The sequence below is a fragment of the Strix aluco genome, chromosome 3, assembly GCF_031877795.1.
Source record: "Strix aluco isolate bStrAlu1 chromosome 3, bStrAlu1.hap1, whole genome shotgun sequence".
NCBI classification, from domain to species: Eukaryota; Metazoa; Chordata; class Aves; order Strigiformes; family Strigidae; genus Strix; species Strix aluco.
This window is the reverse complement of record NC_133933.1, coordinates 10,171,106-10,191,743: the sequence shown is the minus strand read 5'-3', so window position 1 is coordinate 10,191,743 and position 20,638 is coordinate 10,171,106. Positions and strand designations below refer to the sequence as shown.

Below are 20,638 nucleotides of genomic sequence, written 5' to 3'. Positions count from 1 at the left end.
ACAGCATATCAGTCAGTATTAAAGACAGGAGTTCAAAAATAATGCAGTGTGCTGATTTAGCTTCTATAAATGGAGAGTTTGGCCACTGCAGAGACGTCTGATCTACAGCTCTCACTCACATAAACAGTCCCTAGCCACACAAATAAAGACTGTCAAGATCCTTCCCCAAATTCCTGCAGGGAAAAGAAATTAAAACGCTAGCAGATTGGATGGAACAGCTCTAAGAAAAATCAATAATGGTAGCTGTAAAATCTAAAATTAAAGTAAGTCTGTTTTTGATGCTTTCAGTACACACAGTACATTAAATTTGGCATACGCCCAATGGAACATGAAGTACTTGTGGACAATGTCTGCCAAGAGCTAGAAATACAGCACTTAGTCTTTGAAGAACAAACAGAGAGCCTCTGATCATTTCTACTTTATACATCTGAAAAAAAATTAAATCAAGGTGATCTTTCTGAGGGAACATTTGTATTAAATCTAATTGGTGTGCTTTGTGCAATAGTGAATTGAGCATATGCCGATTGGCAGAGAATCAGTATTTGTCATTTTATAATCCGTTCCACTTGTGACAAAGGTTACAAACAGATGTTATACCCCCTCATACTCCAAATCACTATGCCTTCCTCCTTAACATCAGGCTTGTGTCTCAGATAAGCTCTGTACCTGGTCCTTGGTCACACTGACACTTCTAAACATCTGACACAGTGGAAGCAGAAGAAAGAAATGGGAAGCATGAACTCAGGGAACTCATGCTGCACTATCAATTTTTTCACCCACCTTCACATTTGTTGGTACTTCATTAGTTTACTTGCCTTGGTGTAGAATAAGATTTGATTAGTAACTGAATACTAATTCGCATTTCTGTAGCAGCCTCCAATCATCAGAAAATTAAGCATCAACACACCTGTGAGTTCCTTACCTTTATTAAAATAAGGAGGAAAAAAAAAAGGAGACAAGACTAACCCATCTGGGGCTTTGGAGACATCAGCCATCATCCCAGCACACAGGCTCCTCTCCCCATCACCGCCCATACGCTGAACTCCTAGTTGAGCAGGAGAGTGGAGTGCAATTCTAGCTTTGTTAGGTTTTCTGCTATTATATGTGGGAGGGCTTACACATCCTTCCCCAGATCTCCCAGGGACTCGGGAGGGAACACACCCCTCCTGTCTTTAAGGCCAGTACGAGGTGCTGGCACAGAAGGATCGCAGCCCCAGCCCTGCCTTGGCAAAATGGAGAGCAGGAGAAAACAGGCGATGCTACACTTGACATCTGCAGAGCGAGGCAAGAAACTTCTCATGCTGCCTCACTCTACATATAAGCCAAACACTCTCTAGATCTCTAAAAGTGCTATTTCTTGATGACAGAGGTTTTGATATGTATAACAAAACCGGCAGATAAATCTGACTGTTAATCCTCCTCATTAATAGCTATAAAATAATATCAGTATGCCTACAATACTTGCTATCATGGGCTCTAAGAGACTGAAAGACACCAGACACTTGCTACACATGCTTACTGACGATAAATAAGCTCTTCACTTCTCCCTGCAACTGGTCCCTCTTGGCTTTAGGGTAAAAGGGTTAAGTCTTTGCACGTCTTTTGGATCAGGCTTCTATCTCTGCTCCTGTTTAGACACTGCCAACTCAAACGAGCTCCTCCCCAAAGTTAAAGATTGCAGGAAAAATGTTTGTAACACTTTCCCTCTAGAGGTAGGAGTTTCCCTTGCAAACTATGCATATCTCAGAACAGTGAAATATTAATAGTTACTTCAATGAGGATAAAAATTAAATACTGTATATATATCGGCATAAAAATTCAAAAGCAGTTGCTGTACCTAAGTCACAAGTGGCTTATAAGTGCCTTGTAAGCCCCCACATTTTACTACAGCATCCTGACCTTTCTCAGCCAGCAGTGAGAGGTACAAGGATCTGCTCTATGTTCACATCTGCTGCTCAGAAAGCCTCAAACAACGCTAATACACTGGCCACAGTACTGACTGTAAAAATACACACACGTGCAAGAAAAAAAAAAAGGATAAAAATAAAAGCTACCCGTGCATTTATTTGTTTGCATGATCAAGTTGAGTTCCTCAACTTCAGCAGGTGGCTGACCACCTCAACTAAATAACACATCACTTCTTTTAAAAAACAAAAGAAAAAAATCATCCAGCTGCTACCCTCACCATGGTACACTCTCCAGCCCTCTGAAACAACCTCGGGTAGTTTACAGAAACCTTAACCAACAGGCAACAGTTCATGCTGCACCAAAAGGGAAAGCTCTACTGGAATGATATTTCACATCCACCACATATAGCACCAAATGAATGTTAAAACAATTGATGTGGGCTATAAGCAGCATAGTAATTACCTTATTAAAAAAAATAACATCAAAGAACAAAGATCCAGTATAATGGATCCACCTACCACAGGAATCAAGAGATGACTTGGCCTGAAAGTCATCTAAGCACAAAGGGGTGATCAACTCTCTTCAGACTAACACGCATTACAGTAGAATTTGTCTTAAACTTGGTCTGCTAATCCCAGGGTATGAAGTGCACCATTATATATATACATGTGTATGGTTTATTTCTATGTATATAAAAGCATAGAATAGTTTAATGCTAAGGGGTGCAGGGACAGCAGATTGGAGCAGGAAGCAGTCCTTACCTTAAGTATCAGCTCTACCACCACAATTTGCCTAAACATTATCACACTAGAAAAAGAACAAATGAAACACTCTAAGAGCGTACTTTTGGGCCTTCTGGTTCTCTGCACTACCCATCTGAAAAACTGAAAAAAACGTTTAGATCATTTCCCTGTTAAAAAGCAGTTTTTACTGATTGCCCCCATAAATTTCAGGGAATTTGAGCTGCATCTCTCCCAGCTCTTTGCTGAAGGTACATTAAACAAATATGCCCCTAACACACACAAATAGCAGGTGTTGAAGTTAGGTGTTACCACAATGACTTGTTTTACAGTTTGACTATTATCTTCTCCCCTCTAACTATTCAACTTCTATTCATCACTACAGATGTTAAAAATATTTTAACACTACAATGCCAATTAAACAGAACCTCTATCCAATGTGAGAACAAGCTGGGAACATTTTCTACATAAAAATAGATATGGTGTTTATATGTGGCTTTAACTCATTCTTTTGAAGGTGAAAAAGAGGACAAAAGAGAAGCCACTTGAATATACCAAATCATTACAAAGTGTATAGCAAGCGATACTCTTCCTCCTCTCCAGTCCAAGTTTACCAGCCTCATCTGTGTTGGCCATTCAAGCCTGGGCTGTGTCCTAGGGATAAGATTGGGCCACCCACCACTCCAGCACAGAAGACATTATACCAGAGTTTAAGCAAAAACATCCCCTAGGAAGCTGTGCACAGACATCCAATGCATTCAGCTTTTTGTGGAGTTCTGAAAGCAGCATTCCTAAATCTGAAGCCAAATTACTATCAAAGTTTGAGCATGAAGATGGAAATAGCAGTATCGACTGAACAGTCCATAACTCTGGTTTCCCATACATGAATAGTCATCAACTCTCGTTTCCTACACAAGGAACTCTCCCAGTTTCCATCAGAAGATTTTGACATCCTTAGTGGCATGTTACATTTTCTTTCTTAAATTCAAAAGAGCACCTGCCCAGCAGAAAGGAGCCAGATCCAAGAGGAAGCAGATACCCTACCTGTGACATTAGCTAAGGGTTGAGACCCCTGTACAACAGAAGTTCATAGTCATCTTCCATTAGCCTTGAAATACAGCAGCAATCTGAATACGGCAACTCAAATACTTATGTGCATTTATTTTCTTCCACGTTGAACATTCCTGGGAGTATTTAAAGTGGCTCAGGGAAAAAGCAAATCAAGCCAAACAAAGAAAAAATACATTAGTGGGAAATGGTGGAACTGACATATTTTTAAAATTAGCAGTTTATCCCAAGAGGTGCATTAAAGAAGGAAAATGAGCAACAAGTTCTTTAAAAGGAAGCAAATTATTTTATAGTAAGCCTCCATGTGTGATGCATTTTGGATTTTTTCCCCTAACCTCATACCAAATAAATAGTTCAGCTACATGATATGACAAAAGAACCATTACTCATTTTCCCAACTGAACCTTGTGTTAAACCATGTTTAAGGTAATATTTATTCTTGTAAAAATATTGTGCTGAACTACAACTGCTTCAGATAAGTGGAAAAGGTACCAAGGTAGCATTGGACAAAAATCTGAGTATATATATTAACACTTAAAACAAAAGGAGCCTTGAGATTTCTTAGCTGGAATTCCTCAGGGACCACTTCTACCATTTAACATGAATAATTTGTCTTAGGACAAGGAAAATACAGATGAAGTACTCAAGTTTGTACGATTTTAAAATCAAGTCTTTACTATTTAATATTTTATTATCTAATACTCTTTAAAATAAATGCTTTACTATTTAATACTCTAAAATCAATATTTTTCTATTTAATACTATTAAAAGCCGAAGGAACTGAGGGCAGGGAAAGTGGGCACTTTGAGGCAGATCTGTAACCATCAGAGGCATGATCTGAACACAAGAAAAGCAACTACAAACACATGAAACCCTAAACCTAATTTTGCTACTAGTTTAATGTTCTTACGGTATTCCAATGGACTTGATGGTTAAGAGGGCCATATGTGCAGGCTACACAGGCACACTGGTTCCCAAACCTAAAGCCCACTGTTCCACCTAAGTGCTTCATGAGCTGCCCCAGTCCTTGCTGATCACTTCTTAGGCAAAGATGACCAGCTGGACAGAAACATTTCAGGTTAGATCTAACCCAGAGATGCCTGCCCTGACCCAAAGAACAATTAAAATATTTGTGTTGTTGACACAGATCAAGGGGTTACCATCCCAGAGGACAAGCTGGCAGAAGGGAGGGAGAAACTAACTCAATAGCTGCTACTTCCCAGTTGCTCGCTACTTTGTTCAGACAAACCAGACAATTAAGCAGGAGCACTGAAGAGGCAAGCAGGACAGGGTGAGATGCTCAAACCAGATTACCAAATTTGCTCTCATTATGCCTTCAGAAACTCTTGCAGGCCCTAAGCTCTACCAATACCAACAGCAAACCTTACCAGTCTTCTTTAACAGAAAACAAATCAGTCCCTTCAGATTTGATCTCTATCCCCCACCTTGCTCCTGAAGTAAGGAAAATAGGTATCCTAGCTCAGGAAATAGTATTTTTAAATGTTTGTAATGAAGCCCAAAGGGTTATATAGTTGCAGAAACATTGCATACTTGAAATACAAGCAGCTAAGTACATCCAGGCAGATGAATCAACTGACAATGGAAACAAAACACCATTGATGGTGGTCTACTTAAAGACAATTTTGGCTAGGCAGGGTTTTGTGTTTTGTTTATTGTTTTCCTGGGTTTTGGTTGGAGGGTTTTTTCCATTTTCTCTTCAAGTCCTAGCTCCAATAAACTATCCCCCAAAGAATCTTACCCGACCAACTTGCTCTAATCCCGTATCTTACAAGCATCTACAAAGTACTTTTTGCTAAATCCCACTCACTCAAAACCTCAATCCACAAAACAGCATTCTCTAGTAGCTATTCATATTATCAACTATTGTAATAATAATAAAATACTCTGTAGATCACTTCTGGTTTGAGTCTATTTAACTTCAGCTTTTTCCTGCCTTCTTTGCTATGCTATAGACTTGTCTACAACGCAGAGCCTCAGCCACTACAGCAAATGTTACAGACCCACAAATGGAAATGCAGCGTTTAGTGACAAAAGCTTTTCTGCCGAAACGGCCATGCTTATCTCCCTGAATACTGAATATGTAAACGAGCAGGCTGACAAAAGCACTCTATCAGCAAAAGCATGCCTACATCTGGGACTTTGATTAACTTTTGGTGCAGTTGCTCCCCCCAACGCATACATGCCCACCCTAATATAGCCAGACAAGCACCTCTCCAGCCCAAATACCTCTGTACTATAAAAAAAAAAACCCCTTCTCCCATCAGGAACACTTTTCTCCCTTCTAAACACACATTTATGCAATTAATCTGCTACAAACAGGGTCGGCACAGAAAAACATCTGGTTGACATAGCTGTATAGCCAACACTGAGGGAGATCAAGAGTGTTTTGAGCCAGCATGACACGTATCCAAAGTCTTCTACAACATACTCTACTGGTGAACAAGGAAAGTGCTGCAATGTGAGTGTGAATCAAACAAATCCTCTTCCCAACAGGAATATAATTACGGGACCAGAGTCAGAGTAGGAGCGTTCAAAACCTCTTACAACTGCCATATACCTTCAATTAGAAGAGTAAAATTATAGGACACTCCCAATCCTGAAGCCACAGCCAGAAATGCACTGCAAGGTTCAGTCCACTCTGCTTTCGAGTACATGAGATTTGAGCCCAAAATTCAGCATTTATATAAGTACGTACCATGGGTGGCTGTCAAGTCACTATGATTGAATTCAGCAGCATGGATTAAGAAACAAGGTCAGCAGATTAACTTTTATTACCTATTCATGAACTGAACTGGGCTCCTGAATGGCAGGGACCAGAGTATACCATCAATCTTTAACCAAACGCTTCCACCCAGGCAGTATGTTCAGTCTGAATCAAACAAGCTGCTGACTAGCTCACACTTGAGCCCACGTCCCAAAAAAAAAAAAAAGGCCTCACGGCATTTACACCTAGTATGTCAGCCAGGAGACACTGCTGGAGCAACCTGGTATTGATGACCACCTACCTTCAGCACAGGGTGCCAGCAGAGGACAACAGATTTTTCCTGTAGAGCCTGTCGTTTCCACTCAACTATTTTACATCCATTCACAACTACAGGGTTATTCCAGAAAGGTCACTTTGAGCAGCTAGCAACATTTGGTGCACCAAATCACATGACATGGGTCAGCAAAAGAAATTCACAGCACAGGGCTCACCCAGGTAGCCCATAAGCCGTGCACTCACTCGTGCAAAGCACTGAAGCATCTCTTCTACTTGAAGCAAGAGCTCCTTTTCAAACCAATATAAATACAGGATTACTTGGAAAAGAACATATTCATAGTGCAAGGCTGTAATTTTTCTGCAAATCAAATTATTGTCAATAGTTTTTACTGCTTTTAGGAGAAAGCAGCAACAGGGTAGAGCTTGGTTGTTTTTTTTTTTTAGTTTAAGGATGATTTCTAGCATGCCAAAGAACTTTCATCTTTTTTAACCTGGAAGGCAGGTTTTTGAATACATCAATTCAAACATTTTAAACAAGAAACACTTACAATCACTTGTGACTATTAATTGCTGCATCCACTGCAAAACATTATGGCCACAAAGAACATGCCACGATGCTACCCAACCACCCCAGCCGACCCCCAGCTGCCCACTGGAGAGCCTACAGCAGCACAGGGAGAGAGAAATCCATTCCACCAGCTGCCCACGGGCTCCCAGGAGACACAGAGCCAGTTCATCTTTGCCCAACTGACACAATTTGCACCTCACGGGATTAGAGCTAAATTGCTATTTTACCTTCTTTCCCATTAATCTTTCTATCCAGGTGGGCTAACTGGGCTAGATTAGAGATGCAATATTAATTTCAGTAAAATTGGGGACTACAGTAGGAGTATAAAATTTCCTGTTAACCAGTAGATCGAAAGGAAACAGAAACTAGATCAGATGGAAACAAGCTTACTTTTTTCCACTGAAACTCTCTCAGCAGTGTTTAGCAGCGCTTGACCTACTTCCTACACCATCTCCGTGCTGTCACTTCCTTTGACAGTTTGTCAGCACTCTTGTGAATCTGGAGGTTAAGGAACGAACATCTGGGAAGCAAAAGACTTTTTTCTCTTGATGCCACCTACAGTCAAAACTCTTACAATCCAACCAGCAAGGCGCATAGTGACCAGCCAGCAACAAGTACCTCCAATTACTGGCATCCTGCAGGAATTCCTAATCAACTCTGTAATTTTGCTTATAAGTACGCCCTTAAAGGTGACTTTGATTTCTCATGAAACACCCTCATTCCTCCTTTTTTAGCTCAGGGCACGGATTAGCATCTACAAACAGCACTGGGTTTTCTGCTTTCCTGTATTTCACAGTTCCTGTCTGAGAAGACATTTTATATCAAAATATACTTGTAATTAGTTCCTTCCAAACAAATAAGGGTTTTAAATACCACTGGCTCCAAGCAGATGATAGTCTATTTTGTGTCTACAAACACACAGTCACTAGCTATAAATCCTGAAGTGAAAGGATCCTGCTTTCCATGCCTAGTTTCTTAATAGAAACCAGTATCCACACCAAAATACAAAACAGTTGTAGCAGACAGACTTTATACCAAGTTCTGCTTATACCAGTTCTGCTAAAACTAATAGTTACTCAAAATTTTAAATTTCGAAGATGAACACTAGCATGGTGACTTGCTGCATTGAGAAATACATTTCAGTGTTTAGTAAGAACAGAAACTTTTATTAGGCACACTTCACAAGACTGTACTCAGCATAACGTAAGTGCTCCTACAAGTTTAATTCATTTGAAATAGGAGACGTTTACACTTAGGGTGCCCAGTAGGTGCCTATATACAACTAAAATGCATTCCTAAAGCCTGGCCATTCATACGACTTCAAAAAAAGTTAGGACACTTCTCTTACGCAGCACTAAAAGGGTATAATTTTCCAACTACAAGTGCTCAATTTTCTACCAACCGGGCATTTTCTTGGGGGGAAGGAGGGTGGGGGAGAGGAGAGGGGAGAAGTGTCGCGTGCAGACATCTGAACTTCGGCACGACATTACTCACTCCGAAATCGTTGGCCTAAAACATTACAAAGCCACACGGACCGCAAGACGACACATGAAAACTAAAATCTGGGTAGCCTGCTCGACTGAAGCTTTCATATCCACTAACCTACCGGCGCCTATCAGCATAAAAAGCGACAGAAGATGTATCATCAACAGGTCATCTGCCTGCTTCTTTGTGAAAAAAAAATACGAAAAGCTGCTGAACAGAAACCGGAAACAGCCTTTTTTTCCCCCGGCTCTCCCCCCGCCCCCCCAACGCGTTCAAAATGCAAAAAATAAACCCATCGTCTTTCGGATGCTGAACCGCCAGCTCTGCCTAGCTGAAATGCTTTGTAATTTTACTTGTCAAGTAGGGTGTTTTCAAGACAGAGGAGTCCCAGCATAAAAAAAAAAATGGGTGGCTTTTAAAAGGTAAGGCCAGAAACACAAGCGTTACAGCTAGACTGCTTTTTGCTTGCATGTATTCTAGAAGCTGCATTTTGAAGAGGTGAAGTAGCTGCAGTTTTTGAGGGGGTAGTTACAACAAAAACAAAGGGGGGGGGGGAAGAAACAAGCTTTCAGCACAAAAACATAATAATTGGTTTAAAATATCCCCTTTAAGAGGCAAAAATTATTGTGCAGAGAACACAACTGCCCCTCCTCTCCCCTGCCTTTAAAAAAAAAAATATATTCTCCGTGGCTGTTACAGGCAGAATTTCCCCCTGCTATTAGATCTTCCTAAAACCGCATTATTGAACTACGTGGAGAAAAAAAAAAAAAAAAAAAAAAGAGTGAAAAGAAAAACCCGACGAAAGTTGCGCTGGATGGCAGGCTGCTCACAAAAGAGCCAAGGCTGCGGGTACGGGAGAGAAACCTTGCAATTCTCCCAAGAAGCTTAAAATTAAAAGGACACAACTTACCTACCGGCTAACTGGGTTCTTCCCGAGTAAAGCAACATCAAATTTGGATGAGCTAGGGGAAAAAAAAAAAAAAAAAAAAGGCAAGTTTTCCCACCAAGATTTTGCAGGTTAACAGCAGCAAAACAAAATCCCCCTTTGTTTTGTTTTCACCCGCCTGCGTGCTGCTCCCATTCAACGCTCCGGCACAGGGGGCTGCGATAAATGGAACCTGGACTTCAGGGGGGACTCTTTCCTCCCCGAAAAAAATAAATAAAACACCACCACCGCCAAAAAAACCCACGCCCGGAATTCAACAAAACCTCGGAGTCCAAATACTAAACGACTTTTTTTTCTATTTTTTTTTTTTTAAAGTGATGTTTTTCCCGAGGGCAGGCGGCTCGGCAGCCGCTCCATGACAAAGAGCTTCCCCAGCACATCCAGCCCCAGAGCGGGGCTCGGCCAACTCCAGGTGGGTGGGAAGGAAGAAAGAAAAAAAGGAGAAAAAAAAAAATAATAAAAAATAAGGTTAACAAACTCCCCAAACCCCCGGGAAAAAAAATAAAAATAGAGAATTATTTTAAAAGCAGCAACAAAAAGACAGCCCTGCCGAGGCGCAGCACAAAGCGCGCAGGGCGGCGGGGAGGGGGGCGAGGGGGGAAGCAGCCCCTGGCAGGCCCTCAGCCCGCAGCCCCCCTCGCGATACGGATGGGCTCTGTCGCGACAGGCGCGATACTCACCCCAAGGAGGAAGGAAGCAGGCGGAGGAGGCACCCCTCGCCGGTAGCCGCAACTCCCCGAGGCGGCGGGGGATGCCGAGAGCGGGTTAAGGGAAAGGGGCAGCCTCAGCCTCCGTGCCCGTGCCCTCAGGGCCGCGCGGAGGTACCACAGCCCCGGCCGGGCGAGAGGGGAAGGAGCCTCCGCGGCGCTCCCCGCCGCCCTCGCGGGCTCCGGCGGAACGGCGCTGCGAGCGACAGGCCGGGAAACGGCGGCGGCAGCAGCTGCCGGGAAAGCGGCCGCAGAGAACAACCCGATCAGCGCCGGCTCCGCCGCCCTCACAACGGCCGCTGCCGCCGCCTCCTCCGCCTCCTCCTCCTCCTCCTGCTCCGCTGCCGCCGCCGCCTCGCCTCACCGCGCCGCCCGCCCTCTGGGTCCGCCACCGCCGCGCGCTCGTGCACCCCAGCGGCGGGGGCGGGGCGAGACGGGGCGGGGCACCGCCCTCGGAGAGGCCACGCCCCCTCCCCCGCGGCATGACGGGAGTTGTAGTGCCCCGGCCGCGTGTGTGGGGGGTGTATGTGCGTGTGTGTGTACACACATGTGTGTGTGTGCGTGTGTATGTGCGTGTGTATGTGTACACATGTGTGTGTATGTGCGTTTATGTGTACACATATGTGTGTATGTGTGTATGTATATGCATGTGTATGTGTGTGTGTGTGCGTGTGTATGTGTACACATGTGTGTGTATGTGCGTGTGTGTGTACACATATGTGTGTGTGCGTGTGTGCGTGTGTATGTGTACACATATGTGTGTGTATGTGTGTATGTATATGCATGTGTATGTGTACACATATGTGTGTGTATATGTGTGTGTGTGCGTATGTGTACACGTGTGTATGTGTACGCGTATGTGTATGTGTGTATGTATATGCACGTGTACATGTACACATGTGTGTGTATATGTGTGTGTGCGTTTGTGTACACATGTGTGTGTACATATACACATGCATATTTTTGTGTGTATATGGCTATATATATGCATGTATATGTGTGTGTATGTGTATATGTGTATATGTGTATGTATACAGACATGTATATACATATATACATGTGTATATATACACACAAAAATATGCGTATACATACACATATATACATATATATACATATACACACACATATACATATACATGTGTATATACATACACACAAAATATGCATATACACACACACATGTATATATACATACACATACACACATATATGTAGATATATACATATACACATGTATATATGTGTCTATATATGTATATACATATGTGTACACATGTATATATGTATACATATATATTCACATACATACACATATGTACATGCATATATGTATATATACATGTGTGTATGTGTATGTATGCATATCTTTGTGTGTATATATGTATATATGCATGTATATGCATATGCATATGTACATGTGTATGTATACATGTATATATGTATATGTGTGTGTATGCCTGTATATGTTTATATATGTGTGTATACATGTATATGGGTATGTATGTATGTGTGTATGTGTATGTGTATGTATATGTTTATGTATGTATATATGCATGTCTATGTATATATCTCTCTGTATAGATGTATATGTCAATGCATGGGCATATATTCGTGTGTGTATAAATGCACGCACACGCACACACTTGTACATAAATCCGCGTGTGTATACGTGACACATGTATGTCTATATGCACATATCACATATTTGCAGGGGGCTCCCGCCATCCCTGAGCCCAGCTCCAGCAGCCACATCCCCAAACGCAGGGCTGCTGCTCCCCCCGGGGCAGGGCCCCCGCCAGCGCTCTCCCTTCCTCTTTTCCAACTATCCGTGCGGATTTCTGGACCCCCATCCCGCCGTCAGGTGCTCGCGGCGCGATGCCGGGGCAGTATCTCGGGGGTGGACGGTGGGACAGCCATGCCCACCGGCCGGCAGTCAGTGCCGGCGGCCGCAGCCACACGCGTGACTGAAAGCTTGGGAGCCTGGCGTCGCTCGGAGAATTCGAATGAGGGACATTTCAGCTGACAGATCCCTTACAGATACAACAAAACCTCCCAAATATTTGTTACCGGAATGTTTCTGCCTGAGCACCCCTCCCCATCTCTGCAAACCAGAGCCTCCCTAGGTTTTAATATAATTCAGAATAAGAAACCCACTCGCTTGGAGTCGGGCGTGATGCCCAACAGCCGTGACACGGGCTCAGGGCTGAATATGAACTGGATGGAGTGAGTGGCTGCTGCCTGGTGTGAAAGCCCGACACTGCTCGGGCTCACACCCGGTGTCAATTGGTGGATTTTTAGCCTCATTTCTTTGCCAGAGTGAAATAAATAATCCTGGATATTATAACCCGTGGTGCCTCAATCCTGTCCATATACATCTTGCTATGTGTGTGTCTGTGTGTGTGCTTAAATAAATATATAAAAACATATTTGAAGCAAGGCAGGGCTATTGCTCTGTATCATAGGCTGCTCCAGCAGTGCTGCCAGTGATGACTGTTATAGTGGTTCACCAAGAGCATTTGTTTACACAAAATATATTCTTGAAATAAATACCTTGAAATACTACTTCAGCTGAAAGACCTTTTGAGCAATGGAAAGAAAGACTACTTTAATCGATTTTGTTCTATGTTTTCCATTGCTTAAGGGAAATCACAGCCTGGATGTGGCCTTCAAACTTATTTTTGTTTTCTTGGACATCGTGAGAAAAAAACAAACAAACAGATTTTTAAGGGAAATGGGAGCCTTTAACACCACATCACTCAGAATACAACCTCGTCCTGCCCCAGCATGACATGCAAAGTCAATGGAGATGTCACACTGAGAGCTGTTGAAGAATTAACAAAGGTTAGAATATTAGTAGTGCTGGCCTGCGTAAGCACACCTCTACTAGCCGTTAACCTAAGTTTCACTGGCCCTGGGATTTTTAAAGAGAGATAAAGAGATATATAACTCAAAGCTCCCAGAGTATAAGAACAAAAGGGTCAGGGCGATCACCCCTTCTGACTTCCAACATGCAACCCCGGGTATCCTGAAAACAGCTTTTGCCTCAAAGATGGTGTTTCTTTCAAAGAAACATCGACACCTGAGATAAAAATAGCCCTGATGGTAAATCAACCCCTGCTTTTGGTGACTGCTGCAAACAAAGCCTGGTGTTAAAACTGATCTCTCCACGGAGCATTTATTGGTTTGCCTTTGCATTTGCTGTAACTTTGTTCTCTGCACTCGGCAGCCCATTATCTCTGCTTTATTTCCAACCCAGGTATTTATAGCCCTCTGATCGAGGCATCCTTTAATCTCCTTTTTGCTGAGCTACCGATACCAGCAACCCCTAGTCCTTTGCTATGGGGCAAGTCATACCCTCACCCTTGAGCCAGAGCGTACCCCACATCTCCCCATAGCTGCCAGAGGTGTCACTTCCCATGGGACTCGGCCACGAGGGAGTAAGGAGCACACGTGTGGGCATGTGGGAGATGGGCAGTGGGTGACGGTGGCGCAGGGATGTGGGTGGAGAAGCTCCTGGCATGAGCCCTGGCACTGAAATCCCACTGGGTCTTGCCTGGGAAGAAGTCATGTCTCTCCTCCCAGGGACTAAGCCCTTCCTTCCCTGGGATGTGGGGAAAAAGCTGGGGGAGATGGGATGCAGAAGAAGGTGAGATAGGTGGAAAGCTGCCGCAATCACAGGCAAGCATCATGCCAGGATGAGCCCGGTGCTGCCTGACCCCTGCGTGCTGTCTTACATCCTCAGAGTTTGCGTGTAACGAATCACTTACCACACATGTGATGTAACATGACAGTGTTAATAGGTCTCATTATTATCCTATTTACTAGGGGAAACTGAGGCATGAAGAGGTGAATATTATGCCCGCGGCATACTGGGGCTAGATTACAGGAGACCTCACAGTACAGTCCCATGCTTACTTTACTCAACCATATAGGAATTAGGTGCAGCTGGCAGAAGCACCCATGGAGGATGCTGAAGAAGGCCTGGGGGGAGAGGATGAGCTTGGCATTTACGGTATAGAGCCTTGCCCTAGCCTCTTGCTATGCTGAATGGGGTCCCATTCAACTCCCAAGAGCTGGTCCAGGTTGCTGTCACCTGCTGCCCTCTTCTGTTGTAGCTGATGGGTTTAGCCCTTTGACCCATGGGAGGCTCTTTCCTGATTTCACCTGGCTGAGCTACCCTCCCACAGAAGCCAAAGCACCGATGAGGGATTTCCAGTATCCCAGCATCCCTGCTGCAGCATTGTCCCTGCTGCCTCGGGGACGACTCTTGGGTGCCATGTGCCTGGCCCTGTCCTGGGAGAGCATCTGCAGCATTCACAGCAGGACCAGGGCTCACATCCCATCACTGACCCTCTTTTATTTAACTCTAAATTAGCAGCTTCGTGATGAATAGCCTTTGATGGATTTCTGTTTCATTAATTGGCCCGATGCCTTCTTAAACCCGTGCATTTATGCTTCACACAACCCCCTGGCTCAGCCCTGACTGCAGTTCCCTTTCCAATCTCCATCCTGCCTCGGGGTTCATTTCTTTCTGTAACACAGTTCAGAGGAAGCTTAAGAGACAAATCAGCATTACAAAGCATTCCTCTTGTAGGAGGAACAGTTTTCAGAAAGCTTTTCTTTCCCCACTTGAAAAAAAAAAAAAAGAGGAAACAGCTGAGTTAGTGGCTGCTTTTGGCATTTCCTTATATTTAACACATGTCCCTTGCTATGGAAAAAAGCAACAACCACTTGAGGCTTACAGTCTTCTGTGACATGTCCAGAAGAAGCTGGTACTAAAAGCTGGACTTCATAACTCAGCTACCTGCCAGCAGCAAGCCCAGGGGCAGGTTTTCCCTGTGATCCCACCGTGTCCCCATGTCCGTTAGTTTGTACCACCCCGTGGTGAGGCGGGGAGCTGAAACAGGAAAGACTCGGTCTTTTGGGGGAGCCAAGCTGGCCTGAGATGACCCAGCACCATGGATAATTGGTTGGAGAAGGGAGGGTAGGTAGGTAGAGCATCACCTCTGCTGATCCATCTTGTTTCAGACCATTTTTTCCATCCCAGCATTGAAACTTGGAGCTGCCACCCAGCAAAGCAGACCTCTGAAATCATCTCTGATATTTAAACAACTATTTTTTGTTTTCTGACAGCCACATACTGTTCCAGTGTTCGTGTCGAACAGGCTTTCTGAGTCAGATGCAAAATAAAACAACACATGGTCTCCTCTAATGCTCCCATCCGAACACGTATGGTCCTGTGATTTCTCTGCAGTGACAAAGAAGCAGTAAAGGCTCTTGGCCAAGTTTCTGTGCTGCTCTAAACTGCTTATGGCCCCAACAGCAACAGCTCATCCACACCACACTGCTCCTGTCTATATTATTAAATGAAATGACCCTGAGCCAGAGTGGCTTGGCTGGGCTCACAGCCATGCAGCTAAAACACCCTGAGTCCCCGAAAGCATGTGGCTGGTCCAAAATTCCCCCTCTGGCTCTAGCATATCTCCTGGCCATATCCAGATCATCTTCTAGACCTGGGCTGCCAAGTCCAACCTGCCATGACACTTCACCAAGTCCTCCCCAGAACCTCGGAGATGCCCCTCATTCCTGGGGAAGAACCTCTGTCCCTAAGGGATGTCCTCACACTCTGTAAACCAGCCGCCTCCCCAGGCTGCGAAACAGAGGTTAGCATCGCCTTTCTATCCAGCCCGTAAGATTTGGAGGGATTCAAACCTACACCCAAACAAACTTCATTGGAGGCCGAAGCTGCTGGGACTGAGTGTGATGACAGCACGCTGGGTGGCTGCTGGTGCCACAACGTGCTGCTGTGCATGTCTGCGTGGGTAATCACTGTGGCTCAGTGCCATGAGCTGTGATTAAGTCATTAGTCAGACTTCAGTCACGTGAAAATATTTGAGATTACAAGTCAATGCTGAATTCCTTTTTGGAAGGGTTTAGCAAATCAATGTTTAGTGCTGGCTGACAGGAGATCAGACTATGTCAAACATAAGACATGATGCTGTAACCCAGAGCACAGCCATTGCTCTGATCATCAGATTTTGGGTTCTTCGAAAGCAGTGTGCTAATTCCTCCAGGCCATTACAAACTCAACCTTTGGTCCATTAAAGACTCAACATTAAATCATGGTAGAAAAAACAAACCACCCCAAGCCTGGCAGCCAGTCCCACCCTTTCCATGCCCAGCAGTGGGGATGTGCACTTGCACCTGCACTGCATTTCAGCAGAGTGAAGAGGTGGCTGTGCAATCATTCGCAATCAGTCAGGCCGATTGTGTGCACCGATTAAATTATGTTCTTCCACAGGTTCTTAGAAATGTAATTTGCTTTAAGTTAATAAGCAAACATCTACCCTCTCAAAGCGTATTTGTAAAGGTGTAAAATCAAGGGGCACTTCATAACAGCAGAGAGGAGGGAGGGATGGAGCTGTCGCACCAGCAAGATGTTAGGGAGGATGCTGCTGGCAGTTGCACCACAGTTGACCACCTGAATGGACATTTATCAATCCCACCGATGTACACTAATTAACAACGAGGGACAAAACCTGCAGCCCTTTCAGAGGACCTCCCTTTGAAGACAACTGCAAAAGAGGAGCTTAAGCAGCACATGAAGCCTTCCACCGTCCCTCCGCTGTGGACAGGATTGCACCCACGGGCTCTGGTGTGCATTTCATTGCTTTTCCTCACACATGGGTCTAGAGGGAAAGTTTGTTCAGCATTTGCAGTGATTTCCCCACCCACTGTACCTCTCTAGGTGCAGTCAGCCCTCCACCAGCAGCACCCCAGGAGCATGTCACCGCTGACTCATGGGAGAAGGCGCTCAGCTGCTGCTCAGCCTAACAGTGGTCCTCCCATGGACCATGCAAAGATACATCTCAGCTTTTCTAGACACCCACTCCCAAAATTAAAGTCTTTTTTTTCTTCTTTTTCTTTTGTTCTTCTCTAAAGCACTATCTCTGAAGCTGTCAGCTGGAAGGACATCAAGGACATCAGCCCCATGCATTTTCCCAGAGAGGAGGATGTGGTAGCATCTCCCCCTCACCCAACCCACGACACAACCAGCAAAATGGAGGAGGCAGGTGTTACTTTAGCAAGGCATATTTAAATACATAATTAGGCGAAATGAAAACACCACACGCTGCTCGTTAGAGCTGGTGTATCAGTCTGGAGGCTGAAGTAATAAGAAAATCAGCACATAAACATCAGCTTCTGAGTGCTCCTGGCACCCATAGGATGGGTCCACTTCTCAGGTCACCTCCACAGCCCCTTTTACACATGAGGAAACTGAGGCAGAGAAAAATGGCTTAGCCCAGAACGTCATCAGCGTTAGAGCCAGCACAGGAGCATGAGCGATGGGCATGCTGAGATGGTACCTTACCCATATTTTAAAAGGACTGGCAAGCGGTGGGCACACCCACAGCACCCATCTCCCATCTCGATGATTCAGCCTCCCCTCTCCTACCCTCCTCTGAGAGGAGCAGCCACCATTACTTTGCCAATTTACCACTTAGAGACCAGTTCACACCACATCCAAGTCCACGCTGTCTAACCAAGGGTTAGTTGAAAAACCAAAGCAGCTTTGAGTCCTCGAATCCCATGAAAACACACAAAACCACAGATGTCGATATATTTTTGTTTACATTCAATATAGGCAGCCAAAGCTCTTTTTTTTTGCTTTCTTTTTTTTCCCCCTCCACATGTTATGGAAAAAAATCCTGTGCTTTCTGCTTGGGAACTCATATGCTAGAAGGCCCCTTGTAGCTATGATTTAAGCCACATGAGCTGACTGTATGGTAACAGAGTAATACTCTTTCCTCGGCTTTCCCACTCAAAAAATATTATTAACATGGTGTCTTCTGTCTGGTTGAAGGCTGGCTGTCCAAGGAAGAAGTTAAAGGGAAGGAGGTCACCACAGGCTCTGTCAAAGCAAAGTTTTTTTAATTATTGCTCAAGAGGGGTTTGCAGCCAGGACCTGATTAAATGCACCACCAGGGCCAGGCCAGCATGGCCACCTTCAACCCTTCCACCCATTTTGAGGATGGCAAGATGCCTACAACAAGACCCACAGTGGTCTGGCTGTGACTGGACCCACTAGGTCTCTTCTGGGTACCTCCAGCATTACCTGAATGGAGGCTCAGACACCACCAGTGATGTGGGCAACGTCTTTGGGGAAAGAACTGAAAGGCTCCTACTGCCTGCAGAGGCGTTGGGCAAAGAGCTTCAGGGGTTGTATGCCAAGCACTTAAAATCTCTCATTTTTGCCATTTAACTGAAGGGTCCTGTAGGACCGGGCTAGAGCAGCTCTTGATCTTTCTTCTCTAGACCAGACAGCGCCCACTGTGTTTGCCCCTTCCTCGGTGTCTGCATCTGGATCCTACCACTGATTTGGGGTTTCTTTTTGCTTTTAGGGACAGTGCTGGATTTTGGAGTCAAGACTTGGCTGTTCATAGACATATTGCATTCCTGGACTGATACAGCTGATACCAAATCCCCTTGCTTTCACCTAAAAGATCGAAATGTTTCCTGTCATTGCACTTTAATTTGCATTTATTGTCGTTGAACTTCATTTGACGTGATCTCATCCTTCCATCTGGGAAAACTCCCCTCCTGCAGCCCCTGTTTTACTTGGGCTTGCTGAAGTAAATTACTGTGATATTGGTGAGGAAAAAGCTTTGCTCTGAATATTATCCAGACGATGAGGAACACCATGTCCCAGGCTGGTGTGTGCAGGCTCAGGGTATGGCAGCTTGCTGAAATCCAGAATGAATCAGAGCTGTGAAAGCACAGGCTCACTAACAGGAGCCAGCATCCCACCTTCCTAGCAAATGCCAAGCCCTGCCTGCCCACCAGCCTGTGCTCTGGTGGCTCTATCAGGTCCTGCATGATCCTGAGGAAGACGTGGCGCTGTTCCATCCACCTCTGGTGGTCTTTGCCACAACCCCATCACCTAACAGGGTCTAATGTCTTGGTGATAAACAGCTCCTAAAACATGTTGGCTGTGTCTGCGACAATAAAATAACCCATTCCAGGGCCTCAGCATCATTTTAGCCCAGGCCAACAACCTCAAGCACTGTGCAGGCACGGTTAGGAAATCACGTGAGCTGGGGACCACTCAGAGGGGGCAGTTTGGATGAGGCCAACTTGTCTGGGGCTGCAGGAGACTTTTACAGCAATAGTATGTTTCTAGCTGGCCTCAGGAGCAGGAAACCTCCTGGGACATACTTAATTTATTGATATATCTATCTGTCTTTGACACTCAATGATGGTCTGAGAACCACTGGTGTAGCCCAAGCTCACCCCACTTCCTCCACGCTGGCAACACCGATGCTCCTCAGTGGGAGTGACCAACATGATGCCCACCAAGCCAAGGTTCACAGTCATGGGAAGCAAGGCTTTCCCAACAGGAAAACTAGGAAATGGTAGGGGAAACATGCTATTTTTTAAAAACTCCACTCCTGGTTGTGCAAAAAGGGGAAGAGAAATGAAACCGTCTGCTTGTTGAGCACCTCGTGAGTCACTCAGATACTAAGGTGTGGTATCACAGCCTGCAGAGCTTGGCAGGTCCACCCTTGCTTTGCTGCCTCCGCGGCAGGAGCCAAGCAGGTTTTCAGGGCTGGGTGTCAATGCTGTTTCTGGGTACAGTCGATCACCCAGGGAAGACGGGCTTGCTCCAGGGCTGCCTGACATCAGCAGCCTGGTAAATCCTGGCAAGAGCGAGCCATGCTCTGACGCAGCCTGGCCATGCCAAGACCAGCTGCTGCCTGGGCTCTGGCACTGGCAGAAGCCATCCCTTGTGCTGCTTTGGGATGGGGCACACAGAGACATCCGACAGTGTTATCTTGCACAGCCTGACGTACCAAAGGGAATAACAAAAGCTGCAGAAGCAATATGAGCAAAGCATCAGAGAGGCCAAAAGGAGGATTTTTCTGGCTGCATGATCATAGCAAAGCCAGGCTTTGACCTCTGCACGGCCAGGAAATGTAGGTGCGGTGTCCATGCCTGAATCCGGCGGCAGGAATTTTCCCTACGTAGCAACAGTTGTTATGTAGCAATAATACTTGGCAATTTTCAAGGTACTTGAGAAATATTAATTAATCTGCACATCAACTTGTCAGGTAGGCAGCTAAATATTTTCATCCATGCTTTACAGCTTGGGGAAGCGAGACCAAAAACAGTGAAGCAGCTTGTCCACGGTTGTGGCAATAGCAGCTGCCAAGA

At 45.0% G+C, this 20,638-nt stretch overlaps 1 protein-coding gene across 8 annotated transcripts in view; it reads right to left on the bottom strand.

Annotated features, from left to right (window-relative positions):
* The window catches only part of PELI1 (pellino E3 ubiquitin protein ligase 1), a 46,292-nt gene extending 35,471 nt beyond the window's left edge, over window positions 1-10,821 (bottom strand). For 3 of the 8 annotated variants that reach the window (XM_074817294.1, XM_074817291.1, XM_074817298.1), the window contains exons 1-2: window positions 10,397-10,821; window positions 9,681-9,732 (exon numbers count right to left, since the gene is read on the bottom strand). Coding sequence is in view for 1 of the 8 variants with exons in the window: in XM_074817297.1 (XP_074673398.1) it covers window positions 9,685-9,718 (34 nt within the window). In the remaining 7 variants the exon portion in view is untranslated. Of the gene's footprint in view, window positions 1-9,680; window positions 9,733-10,396 lie in introns of those variants that run through there. The other 5 variants (XM_074817295.1, XM_074817297.1, XM_074817296.1 and 2 more) reach the window with 3 other exon arrangements.
* Between the last annotated feature and the right edge of the window lie 9,817 nt (window positions 10,822-20,638).